Here is a 17949-nt window from a genome sequence, read left to right on the forward strand (position 1 = left end):
AAACACAGTTTATTGGTGCAGTTTACTATTTCAGTCTATACCTTTAATCTGAGTCACCAGTAATCTCACATAACAGACTACACCCATCAAATAAATTAAAAGGGATTTTTCAAGTCTTATTAGTGCAACCGGTTTGTTAAAGCTTCCAGTTGTATGTAACCCAGCTATTGATAGACTGTCTACTAAAGTATTTGTGCATAACATTGAAGACTATAAAATATACAGGAAAGTGTAGATTGTCTTTCATGCCAAAAATCACTAAACAGGCATACTACTAATTTAATTGGATTCAAGGTATAGTCTTTCCTCTCAGCAATGTGAGTTTTATGTTTATGTAAGAAATTAGCTGTGACTGCTAGGGTACAGTTGATGGGTGAGCTGGTTTTAACAGTCTGACTATAATTTTCTCCACATGTCCCTATGTGTGTGTGTGGGGGGGGGGAATCAGGGTGTGATGGCCATGTGCCATTAAACACAGCTGGAGCAGAGCAGGCCCACTGGTTGGTATCTAAATGCAATAAGAGCAGTGCAGATGCCAAAGATGGCCTGATGGCATCCACATGTGCAGAAGGATGAGAATTAACTGTATCTAGATATAAAAAAAAGAATATGTGGCTTCCTCAGAGGTAACCGTAATCCTGCTCTGGAACATTCTCCAAGATGATTCCATACCAGTCATAAGCATCCAAGAAAAAGACAGCCAATTCCTGTTAGCAGATGACTTCATTTAACTGCATTCTGACTTCTGAGATTAATATGAAAGTGAAAGAAAGAGAGGAGGAATCTGAATTACAATATGTTTGTATTAAACAGGGTTAATGAAGATGCCATATTTATTACTAGTGGAGTCTTACCAAATGTGATAGGTAACACTGCATAGTTCAAGAACACTGTTTTTCCCACATAGGGGCAGGGCATTACCAATGGCACTCTAGTGATTTTGGGAAATACATCACACTGTGCCACAAATGAGCACTTATGTTTGTGGGACACTGGTTTTCCTGGAAATCTTGAACTGGTCATCTGAACTTTCTGCAGTCTGTTATTTTACTGCTTTTCTGTTGTATTCGCTATTCTATAACATTAATAGAAAATACCTTGCAGGTCACTGAGGGATATTATAATAAAAGGTTATAGGTTGCACAGTTCCACTTTGACAAAGCAGGGGTATTAAAATAAATGGTTATAGGTTTCACAGTTCCACTTTGACATAGCAGGGGTATTAAAATAAATGGTTATAGGTTTCACAGTTCCACTTTGACAAAGCAGTACCACTGCAGATAAAGTAAGTAACTCTGATAGGAAATTATTAAACTCTTGGTTTTTAACTTTTGTACATATTTTCTGCCTTTGAAGTTGGTCAGTGGCTATATGCTATTTCCGTCACTAAAGGTGTGGCATGCACTCATTGGTCAGATTTGGCATTATGATCTTCCATTTCTTATTCCATTGTAGTTCTTGGTGAATTACCAACTCATTAGGCCAGAAGAAGAAAGGTTGTTTTGCTAGTTGGTTAGAGGCTTTGTTCTAGGAAATACAGTAGATAAGATTGGCTAGCACTTTTGATACTGTTGGTGGAACGCAGACATTAGCTTCTGCACATAATGTGGCAGAATGGCCAGATTTCATCCCTTTATAAGTGGGTCGCATCATTAAACTTGGGGGGGGGGTTGAATTGTGTCCCTAGATTATACAGGAAGTCTACTGTAGCTGTTTAAGGGGAGGCATAGCAATAAGGTGTTTAGGGGGGGCTGCATATTTCTCTCTTGTGGGAATGAGTGAGTGAAGATGGTGGTTCATGTTGGGGTGGGTGTCATTACATTCCTATATGCTTGCTTATTAACTTAGACTCGGTGTCAATTTGTTATGGGGGATTATGTATGTTAATGTATGACTTTGGTACAGCATCTTAAGCCTGATTGTGGTGGCTGAAACTATTGAGTTGTGAGCACATTGTATGCAGTTGACGAGAGAGATGAGCCCTCGACAGCACCTACGGTTATTTAGCAAGTTCTGGTATGCATGTGCAGAGGATTTACAGTATTCTTTCTTTTTCAGATCACAAGGAGATCGCAGATAGGGAGGTGCAGAATGGGCATCAGTCAAAGGCCTGAAGGAAGTCCGGTTGACATGATGGATTCAACTGGGTGGATGTTCTGCCCCTGTAGGGTGTACAGAGCAGTTGCAGGTAATCTTTCATTAAAGCTCGTCAAGAGTGTAGATTATCATTAACGTGGGGATAGGCAAGAATGAAGTGAGTTTAGGGGATTGCTTATGGGGAGTTTAAGATTGTCCTCAGCCTATGAAAGGAAGATTGGTATGGTGTTAGAAAAGAATCAGCTTAAATTTTATGAAGAAAAGCTAGTTATGGTATTTGGACTAGACATGGTGGTATAGGGTGATATAACATTTACTCAGTTTGAAGTTATTCGGAAGGTGGTTTGGTTTGTTGGTAAACAAATTATGTTAACTGTTTCTTATACTGGGTAGTTGGTGTGATGGTGGGATTGCTACTATAGGTACACCGAATGATGTTTAGCTTTATGCCTTTTATTGGGTGGTAAGGTTGGAATTTTGGTAGGAGAGAGGGGGAACAGTCTGGTCAGGCTGGTGGGCAGAGAAAAAGAGACAGGCATGCCCCCTTCTGTTCCCACTCTGGTTTTGGATGTTCCTTTCAATGATTTGGGAAAGGAAAGTGAGTATTTGCACGATAAATAAGCAAGCGGGGGTAAGGAAGCTGCTTATTTGGTTGGATATTAATTCAATTAATGGTAAATGAAGTGAGTAATGGAACACTGCTTCATAAGTAAAAAAGTGGGATGTGCAATTCAATTAATGGTAAATGAAGTGGGACACTGCTTCATAAGTGAGTTAGAGGTATGGACGCTGCTCACTGGGTCAGGATGAGCAAGGTCACGCTGTCCTGATTAACATTACATGGATGTGGATGTTGAAATTCAATCAGCTACATTGCATTTCAGTTGTAATTAATAAATACCGGATAACAAAGTTATGTTCATGAAAGTTTAATAAAGGTCTTCAAATGTCATTCGGTGTGATGTGTTTATTGAAGGGGACTGGGACAAAGAGTCATGGGGATAATAAGAGACATTTTACAACCTGAGGTTCCACAGTCGTAATTGCTTCTAGCTTCTGATTTCCCATTCTAATGTGCTACACCCTTCACTAACAGTTAAGAGTATTTAAAATGACACCCTGGATATATTTTAAGCTTCCCAGTGGATTATTTTATGGGTTGTTCATTAATGACTTCAGTATTGATTTTTTTTTTAATGTAAGACTTCTCTGGACCATCAGTTAGTAGCATTGCAAAACTAGTCAGGAAATTGTCTGAGTATCAAATTGCTGTAAATTCATTAAGCAGTTTAGTTTTGTATTTTATTCTGAGTCTATGGCAACTTGAGGAGAGCATGTGTAAATCTTTAAATGCAAAATGTAAAACTGAAATATTATTATTACATACTCATAGGACAGGTGCTGAAAGATGTGCTCTTCATTTCATAAATTCTTAGAGACATACAAGTAACTCAACAATGAGGATCGTTAGCATGTCAGGTATTTTTGATTAGCTCCAAAGTAAGTTATTAGTCCACGCCACATTTATTTCCTTTATGAACCTGTCCTTTTTTTTTTTTTTTTTTTTTTGCACATTAATTGACAAACAGCAGTCAGGAATTAGTCTTGCTGTAAATCTGAGACAAATCTGTGCACAACCTTATGCCTCGCCACATAAATTGCTATTTGCTCTGTTAGACTGCATTGCAGTCAGGCCAGATAACTTTGTATTCTCTTAAGCATGTCAGCATAGCAATAATTATTCCATATTTATTTTATTTATTTATTGCATTTGTTTACCGGGAAAGTCCACTGGGCCTAAAAGAGCCCATTTTCAGTGTTGTCCTGGGGAGAAAAGCTCAGACAAGAACATAGACACAGAAAATATTAAACATTAATTGGTACAAAAGTAGATGCAGTGTTATACATAGTGATTACAGTAATATACAGTGGATATAAAAAGTGTACACACACCCCTGTTAAAATGCCTGTTTTTTATGATATAAAAAATGAGACCACAATAAATAGTTTCAAAACTTTTCCCACCTTTAATGTGACCTATAACCTGTACATTTCAATTGAAAAACAAACAAATTTGTTAGGGGAAAAATTTTAAAAATATAAAAAATAAAAAGCATACAATAAGCTGGTTGCATAAGTGTGCATACCCTTAAACTAATACTTTGTTGAAGCACCTTTTTATTTAATTACAACATTCAATCTTCTTGGGTGCACACCTGCCATCAATTAAAGAGAGTCTGATTAACTCCAAATAACAAGAAAATACTCAGTATATATTCACAGTGACATCAGAGTTCAAAATCACAGGAAATTTTAAAACAACATTGGAGGACAGTATCAAATAAAAAAAGAAAGACATCTAAACTATACTTCACTATATTCCTGACTGAATCTAAGAGAATTACTATACCCCTAGTTAATTTTCTTAAGAGCAAGGCAGATGTGGTGAATGTATCTTCTAGTTGTTGTCAGGTACAGGACAGAATGCAGAATGCTGTGTCTCTCTATGAGACTTCTTAAATTAATATATCAAATATTACTGCTGGGAGAGTTTGCAGAATGACATTATTTATTGTCATCTGACTCTATCCCAGGTGAAACCCCCACTGCTGGAAGCTAGCATTATTTAGCATCTACCTGTGTAAATATATAGACCTCAGATCTTTGGCAGATGCTGGAAGTCATAAAACAATTACATCCCTCCACATCTCAAGCCTAGTAATTATTTCTCCTTAATGACAACACAGAGAGCTCCCTAGTATAGACATCCTGTCTCTATATGCCATAGAGTAATTTTATTTCAGCTAATTTTCTGATGTTTTTCTGGACTGAAGTTAACCTCCTATGTTCCAGTTTCCACTGTTAAAATATATACATTTAAACAGTTACAATAGTGCATGTACATTTCTGTTCTCTTTCAGTAGGAAACACTGTGGTTCCATTTTAAACACAAGCATTTTGCAAATACCCTTTTCAACACGTCTGTACAAACAAGTTTCATATACACATGACATACAATTCTAATACAGTTGTAACACAAGCATCTTATATAGATCACGTTGATATTCACAAATGACATACAGTTATTTACAAAATTCCAGATAGCTGTGCTGGCAGTATCGTCCTTTGTCATGCATACTAAATATGTATTCATTTGTTTCAAATGATGTGGCATTGATAGAGTATGATAAGAGGATATTTGGCACTGGATATAGCTTTTATCAAAATCTGTATCATTGTGAACTACTTCTTTACAGATACCTGAGGAAATATTTAATTTCATCTCTTTTATCTCTTTTTTTCCTATATGGATGTGTCTATGACAGACTGTATATAACAAAGCATTTGATAATCACCTGCGCATTTTATCATTTTCTAAGATAAATTTACCATTAATTATATTATTATTTTATAATAATTTCTATTTTACCTTAGTACTAATTCTTACAGCATTCTGCAAATAGTCTAAATTAATGGGTAACTGAATTATTTATGTGGCCAGCACCAGGGGAAAAAAATTCTCAGAGCTGACTGTAGTTTACCATTATAGTCTGTTTCAAAATAAGACTAATTGTGACAGTTTGAATATGGTGAGACATTTCCTTTCTGGAACTGTTATTTCCATCTATTAATGTCCACACAAATAAAACACTGCACTGCTGGAGTAAAAGTGCACTGCACCTCACCTAGGACATCAAACTGCTCCATACCAAAGCCAAAAAGCACAGAACACTCATGCCAACCTGCCTCAAATGAGGTGCTGATTGCAAACAAAAATGCCAATGCATCCACTTACATAAAAAAATGGGAAGAGACACATATAGCTTTATAATGCATTAACTATAGTCACTGACTATCTTGTCTAACACTAGTGACCTGTAAAGTAATAACGTGCTGTTTTTGAAGGGAGAAAAGCCACTGCCCTATTAGTTATAAATTCCAAATCTGAGATTTCACCACAGATTCAAGATCACACCACAGTGGGGAAAAGATTAATATCCCGATTCACCACTGTGCCATGATCCCATACAATTTAAATTCTGGCAAAAAGAAACACTGTTCCATTTCTTTTTTGCCAGTGTGAGCTTATGAGATTTGAGCATTTGGGCTTGATCTTGTAAATTTCAATCTCTTGACTTTCAAGATTTTAAAGGTAAACAATATATATATATAGATAGACAGATATGTGGAATTACTGAATTTGTACAAATTGCTTTTATGTCAGTGTACAGATGATTAGGTATAACTTGTTAGATTTGATATTCATGAAGTGTCTGAATGGGAAAATTATGTATTTACCCTTTCCTACAGGATTCATGTTAAAGCCCATTCCAGTGTTGTAGAATAGGGTGCATGGAGGATAATATTGATTTCTCCCATCTGTGGCTGTACAGTAAAGCTGCAGTTAATTGTATTGTATATGCCTGTATATGTATGCATATTTATTTACATATACCTATGTCTGTATATGTAAATAAATATATTTGCTATTAGCTAACTTAGATTACCCATGAAATTCTGTAGTGAACTTGGTAAACACCAAAATAAATGATACCACAATAAGAAGAAAAAATGGAACATTCATTCAGAGCCAAAATTCTGATAATTCTAGTGTAAACACTTTTCTCCAACAACTGGAGTTTTTCAGAATGGTCATTGACAACATATTGTTTCAAGTATCAAATAATTTGCATATAAATGTCAGCAGTGTTTGCACCAGTGGGGTGGAGTCTTAAAAAAAGACACTGCTCCAATATAAATGAGTCTGTTTTAGAGAAACTCTCAGCATTGGGTGCATATGTAAAATATTAAGCATGCCCATTGAAGCACAGCATCATGGTAATACTGAAGACTCCCCCATACCATCACACTCAAGTGAGCTAAACGTTACCCTAACCATACCGCTGCCCTTTACCCCAATCCTACACATTACCTTACTAAAAATATTTTCCCTAAGATTGTCACTACACAAGGCACTCACAGACACACTGCACATAAAGCACCAGCCACACATGTGAAACACTAAAACTAACACCGTACCTAGTCCTTAACCTAACCTGGAAACATACACACAGACACACACACACACACACACACACACACACACACACACACACACACACACACACACACTCCAAAACCTTCATACACATGCCAATAAATCTATCCCCTTCCCTAGCTCTTATTCTAACCCTGACCTGCAAACACACACACACACACACACACACACACACACACACACACACACACACACACACACACACACACACACACACACACACAATATATATATCAGAATGTTTTCGCATTTCAAAACCCACTTACTGTAACATCAAGCACTTCCCACACATCAAAAGAATAGTCAATAATCTTGTTTTCAAAATTCCCTGCACTTGACAAGCAGGAATTTTGATAAACTCAGTTTGCAGTAAACTCCTGAGAAGTGCATTTGACAGAGTATATTTCAAATACAGACATATATGGATTAGACAAGCTAGACAGATATATAAATAAACAGACATAGAGATAGATACATGTTTGTGTGTATATAGTTGTACGTATATCACATGGAAGGATTTGCAATGATTATATATCTGAAAGGATCACACCCCTCTCGAGTGCCTATACCTCTTTTGAACTTGTAGCATTTAATTCTTATATTATTAGCTAATCTCTGCCAGTAATGGGCTTTGTTTGTTATGAGGTGACAATGTTTAAATGGTTCCATTGTGCAGACTATTTTCAATAAGCATAAGAATCATTCATAAATGTTAACTCACTTTACTGAGGTTCAGTTAATGCTATGTACGCTATTTTTTTTTCTTGTTTTTGATTGATACAATATTGAGTATGCCTCTAATGATCCCGAGTCTATGTTTTTACAGTACCTCTTCTTTTGAATACAGCTGCCACTTAGTTAGGGTCCTTGTAATCCCTTTTGAGTAATATCCTTGACATGCCCTAAGCTTAGCATGTAGATAACTGAAACATGCATATAGCATCCAGTCTAGCAGGGTATGTAGATGCTTCTATGGCAAACAACCAGTGATTGGATTTGCATTAATTAACAGCAGCATTTTTTAAAGTAATGTAATGAACTTATTAATCATTTACAAGCATATTTAAAATGACTTCTTTTTTATTGTCGGCAGCAGCCTGACTCATCTTTTCCAATTTACTGCTGTAATCATTATGCATGCAAAATAATTACAGCTAACATTAATCAGTATTTAAAAATGATTCCATAAACTTAACATTATTTAGAGTGTTGGTTTTGCATGTTCTGATAACATATAGTAAATGTCTTTTCTGTTTTTTCATAGATCGTGAGCGTAGGAAAACATGTTAAAGGCTACCATTACATCATTGCAAATTTGGTAAGCATTTTTTTACCTAATTGTTCTTTTTGCTGACAAACATAACTACAACAGTGATGTGTTGTAATCAAAAGGTTTGTACTCGAAAAGTTGTTGTTCACAAGAGAGTTGTATGTGAGTGTTTTAGAATACTTAAAAAAACAAGTAATCTCCATGGTATCCCCCAAGTCTCAAAACAACCCACTAAAGTGTAGTGGGTCCAAAAACAAAACAGTGTAAGAAACTTCTCTGTGTGGAAGACTTTCAGTCCATATATTTCTAGTTAATCACTGTATATTAATCAGATCAGACAATAGTAGTAGAAGTAGCGAATGTAAAGTCATCTTAAGTCAAAACAAAACAAAAAGTAATAATAGAAAATATATAATTGTACAGCATTACTAAGTATTTGAAAGTAATCAAAGCAAGGCAGGCAGTCTGTTTCTGGTCGAAAATCCTTTATTAAGTACATAGACAAGCGATCCAAGTAAAACAAAAATAGAGTAATAATTTCCTCACAAGCTTTCTAAATATATATATATATATACTTTTTATCAGGCATGGGAGTGGTTTATTGTGCTGAAAAACAAAGTGTTATTGGTACACATGGTAAATTCACATCCCTTCCCCCATCAGTGTGACATTCGAGCTGGTCCTGCCCTACCTAGTAGCTGTCATAATAATATATAACCCTTATGTACTTTATGTAAAATTTATAATGATGTGGTACCTCTTATTTAACCAAATCATTAAGTAGATTATTAAGTCTGTGATTTTATCCAAGACAATATACTACATGGCTGGAAATATATCAACCTTAGTTCATTTGGCAATCAATAAATTTATATAAATATATACATATACATTTTGCCTGTAAAAATCAATTTCTATTTTCATAACCTATTGTTAACAAAGATTGCTTTCGTCCTTCTAGACTTCTTCTGGTCTGTGTACAAGAACCCTAAAAACCTATATAATTGTATAATTAGTTAGTATTGTTATTACACATAATTTTGAATAAAGTGGAAAAAAGAACCATAAAAAAATAAAAATAAGAAAAAATGTATATATGATGATGGAAACAAAATATACACTTAAATTTCTAATGATTTAAAATGGTATTTAAAACCAATTTGTAGAATAAAATAAAATACAATTAGTCATGTAAACAATGTGGCAATAGTCTAAGTTCCAGTGCACTTTTAATTGAACAGTAGTAAATTAGTCCAGGCTTCCTAAAAGAGTTCAGCTTTAATTGCCACGAGTTCATGTTTCTCCAGAATATTCGGGATGACTCCTTCAAGATCACCCATGTCTATGTGATCCAGGATCTGGAACTTAAAACCTGTGTGTCTTTTATGAAGAGAAAGGTGTTTGGCTAGTGCATTATTTTTACATCCAGAGCGGATTTCTGACAGATGACATGAAATCCTACGCTTGAGTTTATTTACAGTCTTGCCCACATAGAATGCATCACATTCATTGCACTGTGCCCTGTAAATTACTTTTTTAGTGTTACAGTCACCCCCTGAACTGGTTTTAATGATCTTCTTTAAATAAGGGCAATAAAAACTATCACCTTGCTGTATAAATATACAAAATGTACAATTAGTTTCACATCTTTTAGTGCTTTTCTCACATGGTCTAGGTTTAAATTCAACAAAACGTCTAATGTTCCTGGCCTTTCTATAAACAAATGATGGGGCTTCACCTAAGATGTTAATCAGAAAAGGGTTTCGTGTGACAATGTCCCAGCTTTCTTCAATAATATTTTTGATACTGTGATAATCCAAAGTGTATGTCAGGATGTAGCTATTTTTGCTTTTGTTATTCTCTGTGGAATTACTTAACATTTTTCTACTGGGGAGGATGAGTGAAGGTGCTTCAGTCCTTTTCAGTTTTATAATGGGTTCCAAGATGTTTTTTAACATCTGACTTTCATAGCCTCTCACTAGAAAACCATTCTCTAATTTGTTCAGGTTTCTCAAAAATGGTTCCATCTTTGTGGTAATTCGAGCTAATCTATAAGCCTTGGGACTTCACTACATTATACTTGTTTTTTGTAGGATGTAGACTTTTACTGTGGAGTAATAAGTTAACCCTCGTTGGTTTTCTGAATAGATCAGTGGTGATTCTGTTTCATTAATCTTGTACTGAACTTCAATTTCTTTACTTTCAATGGCAAAGACTACAAACAAAAAAACTGGTATAGCAATGGGGCTGCCATGGTTCCCAGCATAGCTAACATAGCCCTGGGCAAATGGGAGGAGGACTTTGTGTTAAACAACACAGATTACATGCAGCATATCACATGCTATTTACGTTTTATTGATGATGTCTTTACTGTGTGGGAAGGTGACACCTTGCAGCTTGGAGATTTTATCACATACCTCAATCAAACAACCCCTTTCCTGAAGTTTACCTCTTCCCATAGCTGTACTTCAACCACTTTCTTAGATATGCAGATTTCCAAGGACACCAACAATAACAGAATTACCAATGATCTATTCAGAAAACCAACGAGGTTAACTTATTACTCCACAGTAAAAGTCTACATCCTACAAAACAAAGTATAATGTAGTGAAGTCCCAAGGCTATAGATTAGCTCGAATTACCACAAAGATGGAACCATTTTTGAGAAACCTGAACAACTTAGAGAATGATTTTCTAGTGAGAGGCTATGAAAGTCAGATGTTAAAAAACATCCTGGAAACCATTATAGAACTGAAAAGGACTGAAGCACCTTCACTCAACCTCCCCAGTAGAAAAATGTTAAGTAATTCCACAGCGAATAACAAATGCAAAAATAGCTACATCCTGACATACACTTTGGATTATCACAGTATCAAAAATATTATTGAAGAAAACTGGGACATTGTCACAGGAAACCCTTTTCTGATTAACATCTTAGGTGAAGCCCCATCATTTGTTTATAGGAAGGCCAGGAACATTAGACGTTTTGTTGAATTTAAACCTAGACCATGTGAGAAAAGCACTAAAAGATGTGAAACTAATTGTACATTTTATATATTCATACAGCAAGGTGATAATTTTTATTGCCCTTATTTAAAGAAGATCATTAAAACCAGTGCAGGGGGTGACTGTAACACTAAAAAGTAATTTACAGGACACAGTGCAATGAATGTGATGCATTCTATGTGGGCAAGACTGTAAATAAACTCAAGCGTAGGATTTCATGTCATCTGTCAGAAATCCGTTCTGGATGTAAAAATAATGCACTAGCCAAACACCTTTCTCTTCATAAAAGACACACAGGTTTTAAGTTCCAGATCCTGGATCGTATAGACATGGGTGATCTTGAAGGAAACATCCCAAATATTCTGGAGAAACATGAACTCATGTGGCAATTAAAGCTGAACTCTCTTAGGAAGCCTGGACTAAACTACTACTGTTCAATTAAAAGTGCACTAGAACTTAGAAAATTGCCACATTGTTTACATGACTAATTGTATTTTATTTTATTTTATTCTACAAATTGGTTTTAAATACCATTTTAAATCATTTGAAATTTAAGTGTATATTTTGTTTCCATCATCATTTATTTATTTATTTATTTATTTATTCCAGTTTGGTGACCGGGAAGGTCCACTGGGCTCAAGAGCCCGTTTTCAGTGGATGCCCGGGGACAAAAGCTCCACAATACAAAGTTACATCACATAAATGAATTACAAAGAAAAATATTTGCATTACAGTCACTAGGTAGTATTACAACAAACAGCAGGTAGAACTGCAGTCGAATAGGTATCATTCACTACAGCAACTAAGATATTAAAGAAATTATCCAGGAGGATGAGAGGCATAGAGCATAAGGCTGGATGTAGATATTAGTTACATTTACAGTCTAGGTCTATGAGAGAAATTAGAAAGGTATGAAGGTTAGCCAGGAGAGAAGGAAGAGGGGAGCTTGGGAGGTATGGGATGAAGAGTGCATCATACATACATTTTTTTCTTATTTTTGTTTTTTTTCTGGTTCTTTTTTCCACTTTATTCAAAATGATGTGTAATAACAATACTAACTAATTATACAATTATATAGGTTTTTAGGGTTCTTGTACACAGACCTGAAGAAGTCTAGAAGGATGAAAGCGATCTTTCTTAACAACAGGTTATGAAAATAGAAATTGATTTTTACATGCAAAATGTATATGTATATATTTATATATATTTTTTGATTGCCAAATGAACTAAGGTTGATATATTTCCAGCCATGTAGTATATTGTCATGGATAAAATCACAGACTTAATAATCCACTTAATGATTTGGTTAAATATGAGGTACCACATCATTATAAATTTTATTTAAAGCACATAGGTTCATAGGTTCATAGGTTCATACTGGGCTATCTGCCCTAGGGCATTTATAAGCCTAGCCAGAATGTGTTTGGCTTTCACCACCCATTTTAAATTTATTTTGCTATGTCCTTTTTCGAGGTTAGTATACTGTGCCTCTATCTAACAGTGACACAGAAGTGATACCTGGGGTAAACCTACGATCTCCCATCCACTCATCAAGATTCCTCTTGAAGAGAGTCAATGAGGGACTCTGCCTAACCTGGACTGGGATTTTATTCCAGAGTGAAGGGAGCCTCTGGGTTATGAATCTGTCCCTCCAGCATGTCCTATTTATTTCAGTGCTGAGGTTCAAGTCTCTCGAGCGCGTAGCTCGATGGGATTTGGATTTTCTGAGGTGCAGCATGTCCATTAATTCCGGGTTGGACATGGCTTTATCGTCAGGCACAGATCGCCTCTGAACAGGCGGTATGCCACTGAGTAGAGCTGGAGTTTCTTTAACCGGGCAGCATATGGCATCTGTTTGAGCCCTTTGATCCTCTTGGTGAGGTACTTTTGGGGTCTTTCCAGTTGCTGCAGGTGTCTGGTAAGGTACATCCCAAAAGGGGCATTGTACTCAATTATGGGCCTGATGAGGGATGAGTAAAGAGGCGATGACCTCCCTGATCTAGATGTGAATCCCTTCATGATTAGGTGGGCTATATAAAATGTTTTTCTAACCACTTTGGCCACGTGGTTGTCAAATGAGAGATTGCTATCAACTTGGGTCCCCAGGTCCCTAATTACTTCTTCTGTACTTAATGGATTTCCACCTATGTGGTAATTTGTGGGCACTTTGTTTTTGCCAAAGGGGATGACTATACACTTTTTGGCATTTAGCTTCAGGCCATGGCTCTGGCACCAGTTGTCTGTTTCTATGAAGCCCTTTTGGAGGATGCCTGTGTCGGCTGGAGAGTCGATTATGGCGCCCAGTTTGCAGTCATCTGCGAACTTGGTCAGCCACAGTCCTTCCGTGTTGGCCTGTACCTCCGAGAAATATATACTGAACAAGAGAGGTCCCAGGACTGAGCCTTGTGGGACACCACTTGTAACTGGTTTGGAGTCTGACATGGCTCCAGCAATTCTAACCATGTGGGTTCTGTCCTTGAGCCAGTTTGCAATCCATCTAGTGACATAGGGTTTATATTTAAGCTGGTGAGCTTATCTATAATGCCCGAGTGGGGTATTGTATCGAAGGCTTTTGCGAGGTCCAGGTAGGCCGTGTGGACCACCTTCCCGTCGTCAATGGCTTTGGTGACTGTTTCAAAGAAATCAACCAGGTTTAAGAGGCAGGATCTGCCCTTAACAAAGCCGAACTGGGTAGGATCCAGTGTTTGTAGGTCCCCAATATCTTTATTTATGAGGTCCATGATGATCCTTTCCATAGCTTTGCAGACCAAGCTAGTCAGGCTTATGGGGCGATAGTTTCCAGGATCCGTTGAGGCACCACCTTTATGGAGAGGGACCACTGTTGCTGTACGCCACTCTTTGGGCACATATCCTGTAGTAAGGCTGAGATTGAACAGTAGTTTTATGTTTGGGTTTAGCTCTTCTTTGAGTTCATGTAGGACGCAGCCCGGGACACCATCTGGTCCCATTGATGCTGTGTTTTTGCTTTGGAGAGGGCGGCTCTTACCTGAGCATCTGAGATGTCAGGGGCAGCACTTTGCTGGGATAGATATTTGCCCTTTTGGTGGGGAGTTTGCGCTGAACCTGTCAGCTAGGATGTTGGCAATGTCTGTGGGTTCGGTGTATTTTTGTCATTTTGGACTAATTCTGAGCATATCTGGGAATTACCACCCAGGTTCCTAACATAACTAAAGAAAGCCTTGTGATTATCCTTAGTGTCCTGTGCAATTTTTCTCTCGAAGCTGGCCTTAGACAATTTTATGTGTGCCCGTAGTTTTTGCTAATACTGATCAGTGATGCCTTCCCTTTTGGGATTTTGCTTTATCATTTAGTAGCTTCCTCCTTCTATTGTATAGTTTGTTTATGGCTGGGGTCCACCAGACAGGACGTTTTGGAGGATTGGGTCTTGGTTTTATTTGGGATCGATGATCCATGCATTCCTGAAGGTGTTCATAGAATGCGTTTATAAAGGATTCTGCGGTCTGGGCGTATTTTCCACAGGCCGGGGCTTTGAAGGATTCCACCTCAGTTTTGAGGAGTGTAAAATTTGCTTTAGAGAAGTTTTTCACTGTGGTTTTCTGGGCAGGGGTGGGGTCGGGATGTGAATATCCAGTGAGATTAGTTTATGGTCTGATCTTACCAGTGAGGGATACACTTCTGGTCTGGAGCATAGAGTCCCCATGTTGGTGATGATCAGGTCCAGTATGTTTTCCCCTCTTGTGGGAGTGGTAACAAGTTGTTCCATAGCATTTGAGTTTATAAATTCTAGGAACCTTTGGGCTAGGGTGTTGGAGCTAGAGTAATGCTCCCAGTCTATGTTTGGGTAGTTGAAGTCGCCCAATATAATGGTGTTTGGAGAGACCTTCATATTTTCCAGTGTTCTCAGGAAGGCCGAGTGGGGTTCCTGGGTTTGGGAGGGTGGTCTGTAGCAGGCTATAAACTGGAAGGCAGTTTTACCCACTGTTAGTTGCACATGGATAGTCTCTGATGCTTCGTGCTTTGCCACCAACCTGGAGGTGTAGGTATCTTTGATGAATATCGATACTCCCTCCTTTTGTGGTTCGGTCCAAGTTTTGGGGGCGAAAAGCATGGTATGAGGTATAACCTGGTAGTGCTGGGGTACTCTCGGGAGCCTTGAACCAGGTTTCTGTTACTGCACAGATATTGATATTCTCCATGCTAAGGAGAGTTTCGAGTGCGTGCATCTTGAGGTTTAGACTTCTGGCATTGAGTAGCATTACTCTTAGTTTCTTATCCCTTGTGATACCTATGGAGGTGGGTTTGTCTTTTGAGCCTTGCCAAAAAAAGGAAGTATGGGGGTAGCAAGAGCCTTTGCCAGTATCCGAAAGCCCAGAGGTGACAGGTGCAAGCCGTCCCTAGCGAAGCATCGTGGCTTGTCGAGCATATCATCCCAAGCTGACAGGCATTGGATCCCCTTTGAATGATACCAGTACTTAAGCCAATTGTTGAAATTGATCATCTTGTCTTCATATTGTGGCATCATTCTTGGTGAGGGTAAGATGCTACTCAAGGTCAGGGTCATACCGGCCTGGGCTACATGCTCAGAGAGCTCCTTTATGTCTCTTTTCATGTAGTCCAGGGAAGTACGTCTCAGGTCATTCACACCAGCATGGACAATGACTGAGTCATATTTGTACTTGCCTTGGAGTGACCCGAGTGCTTGTGTTATGTGGCGGATCCTAGCACCCGACAGGCTGCTCACCGTGACCCTCTCCTTGTTCAGCCTGGTGAGTGGGACGTCAGTGTGCCTGACGATAGAGTCACCTATTACAAGTGTATCAGGTGTGTTGTTTAGTCTTAAGGGCTGTGACTGTTTGGCACACTGGCTTTGTGAGATATGTGTTGCACGTGTTTTGTTTTGGGGTAGCGGCTGCATGGGTGTCTGCTTTGGAGGTCTCTGCTGCTTGGCAGATCTTTATTTAGAGCCTCAGTATGTTTTTGTGTGATTATGTGTTTGGTTTGCTGTCGTGGTAGGTCTATGTGAGACTGGAATTGTAGTGAGTGTGGTTTCCTTCTCCTCCTGACTGGTTATGCCAGTACTGAGTTGAGAGAGCTTAGCCTCCAGTTTGGCTATATGGTTGCATCTCTCACATGTGTTGGAATTTGTTGAGAGGAGGAGAGGGTTGTCTGTGTACATGAGGCAGTTGTAACATTGCCTCAAGATTCCCAGATTCACCAGCTGGACCGGAGAGGAGATTGACAACTGACCTTTGGACATGCTAGAATAATATTGGGAATTCCTTAATAATTGAAAACCAGGGCCAGTGGGGAGTGAGGGTGTAGTGCTTTTAATTTTTAGTGCTGACTTATATAATTGCTTTAGTGAGCAAGTGCCAGGTAACTTAAGTGCAATGTGTTCCAGGTAACTTAAATGCATAAACGACAAACAGTAACTTTCTTTCAAGTGAAACAAGGAAATAAGTACAGTAAGCAATGCAGATATCACTAGTGATCCACAGAAGCGCTGAGAAGTCGTATTAGGTGGAATTAGCATTCCAGGGAAATAACAAGCAAACAAACAACAAGCATATAAACAAAGCTAGATTCAGCAGGCCTGGATCTAGTCTATGCTACAGCAAACAAGGTGTACCAATTTCAGTAAGATACAGTTGAAATATTCAGGCACTATAAACCTTTAACCAGAAATTCCCAGCTCAGAAGGGCAGAGTCCAGCCTCTTCTCCCACAAGAGTGCAGACCACAAACCTTCTTAATGTAAAATAACTGGCCTGAAGCCCAAGTGCTTAAACCAGAACTAATACACTTTAAGAATAACAGACACTGGGCTCTCAATCAGCAGTTCCCAACTTAGAAGGATGAAAGCTACCTGTCCTGCCACCACAGTGCATGCCACAAACCTTCCTAATGTAAAACAACTGGTCTGAAGCCCAAGTGCTTAATCCAAAAGACTTAGAATGACAGCTAAACTTTAATCAAGTTACTACCAAGCAGTAATAAATACAATTGAATACTTTAGAGAATGCCTGGATTAGTGCTCAAGTTACACAAACAAAGCTAGATCCAGCAGGCCCGAATCCAGTCTATGCCACAGCAAACAAGGTCCACCAACTTCAGTAAGAAGCAGTTCAGATATGCATGCACTATAAGCCTTCAATCAGAAATTCCCAGCTCAGAAGGGCAGAGTCCAGCTTCTCCTCCCACAAGAGTGCAGACCACAAACCCTCTTAATGTAAAATAACTGGCCTGAAAGCCCAAGTGCTTAAACCAGAATTAATACACTTTTAGAATAACAGACACTGAGCCCTCAATCAGCAGTTCCCAACCTAGAAGGATGTAAGCTACCTGTTCTGCCACTACAGTGCAGACCACAAACCCTCTCAGTGCAAAACAACTGGTCCGAAGCCCAAGTGTTTAAACCAGAAGGCTTAGAATGAGTTACACCAAGCAGTAATAAATACAATTGAGTACTTTTAAGATGATGCAAAAGTAAAAAAAGTAGGTAGAAACACAAGTACAGTAAAAGCAGATGAAAGTTT

The 17949-nt window shown here is 38.1% G+C and overlaps 1 protein-coding gene across 8 annotated transcripts in view; it reads left to right on the forward strand.

The window, feature by feature from the left end:
• GRIA4 (glutamate ionotropic receptor AMPA type subunit 4) overlaps positions 1 to 17949 on the forward strand; it is a 2450678-nt gene that overhangs the window by 1319448 nt on the left and 1113281 nt on the right. For all 8 annotated transcript variants that reach the window (XM_044072595.1, XM_044072594.1, XM_044072591.1 and 5 more), the window contains exon 5: positions 8421 to 8474. In XM_044072595.1, the coding sequence (XP_043928530.1) occupies positions 8421 to 8474 (54 nt within the window). The remainder of the gene's footprint in view (positions 1 to 8420; positions 8475 to 17949) is intronic.

The sequence above is a fragment of the Protopterus annectens genome, chromosome 5.part0 (genome assembly GCF_019279795.1).
Source record: "Protopterus annectens isolate FY-2018-M chromosome 5.part0, PAN1.0, whole genome shotgun sequence".
Taxonomy (NCBI): domain Eukaryota; kingdom Metazoa; phylum Chordata; order Ceratodontiformes; family Protopteridae; genus Protopterus; species Protopterus annectens.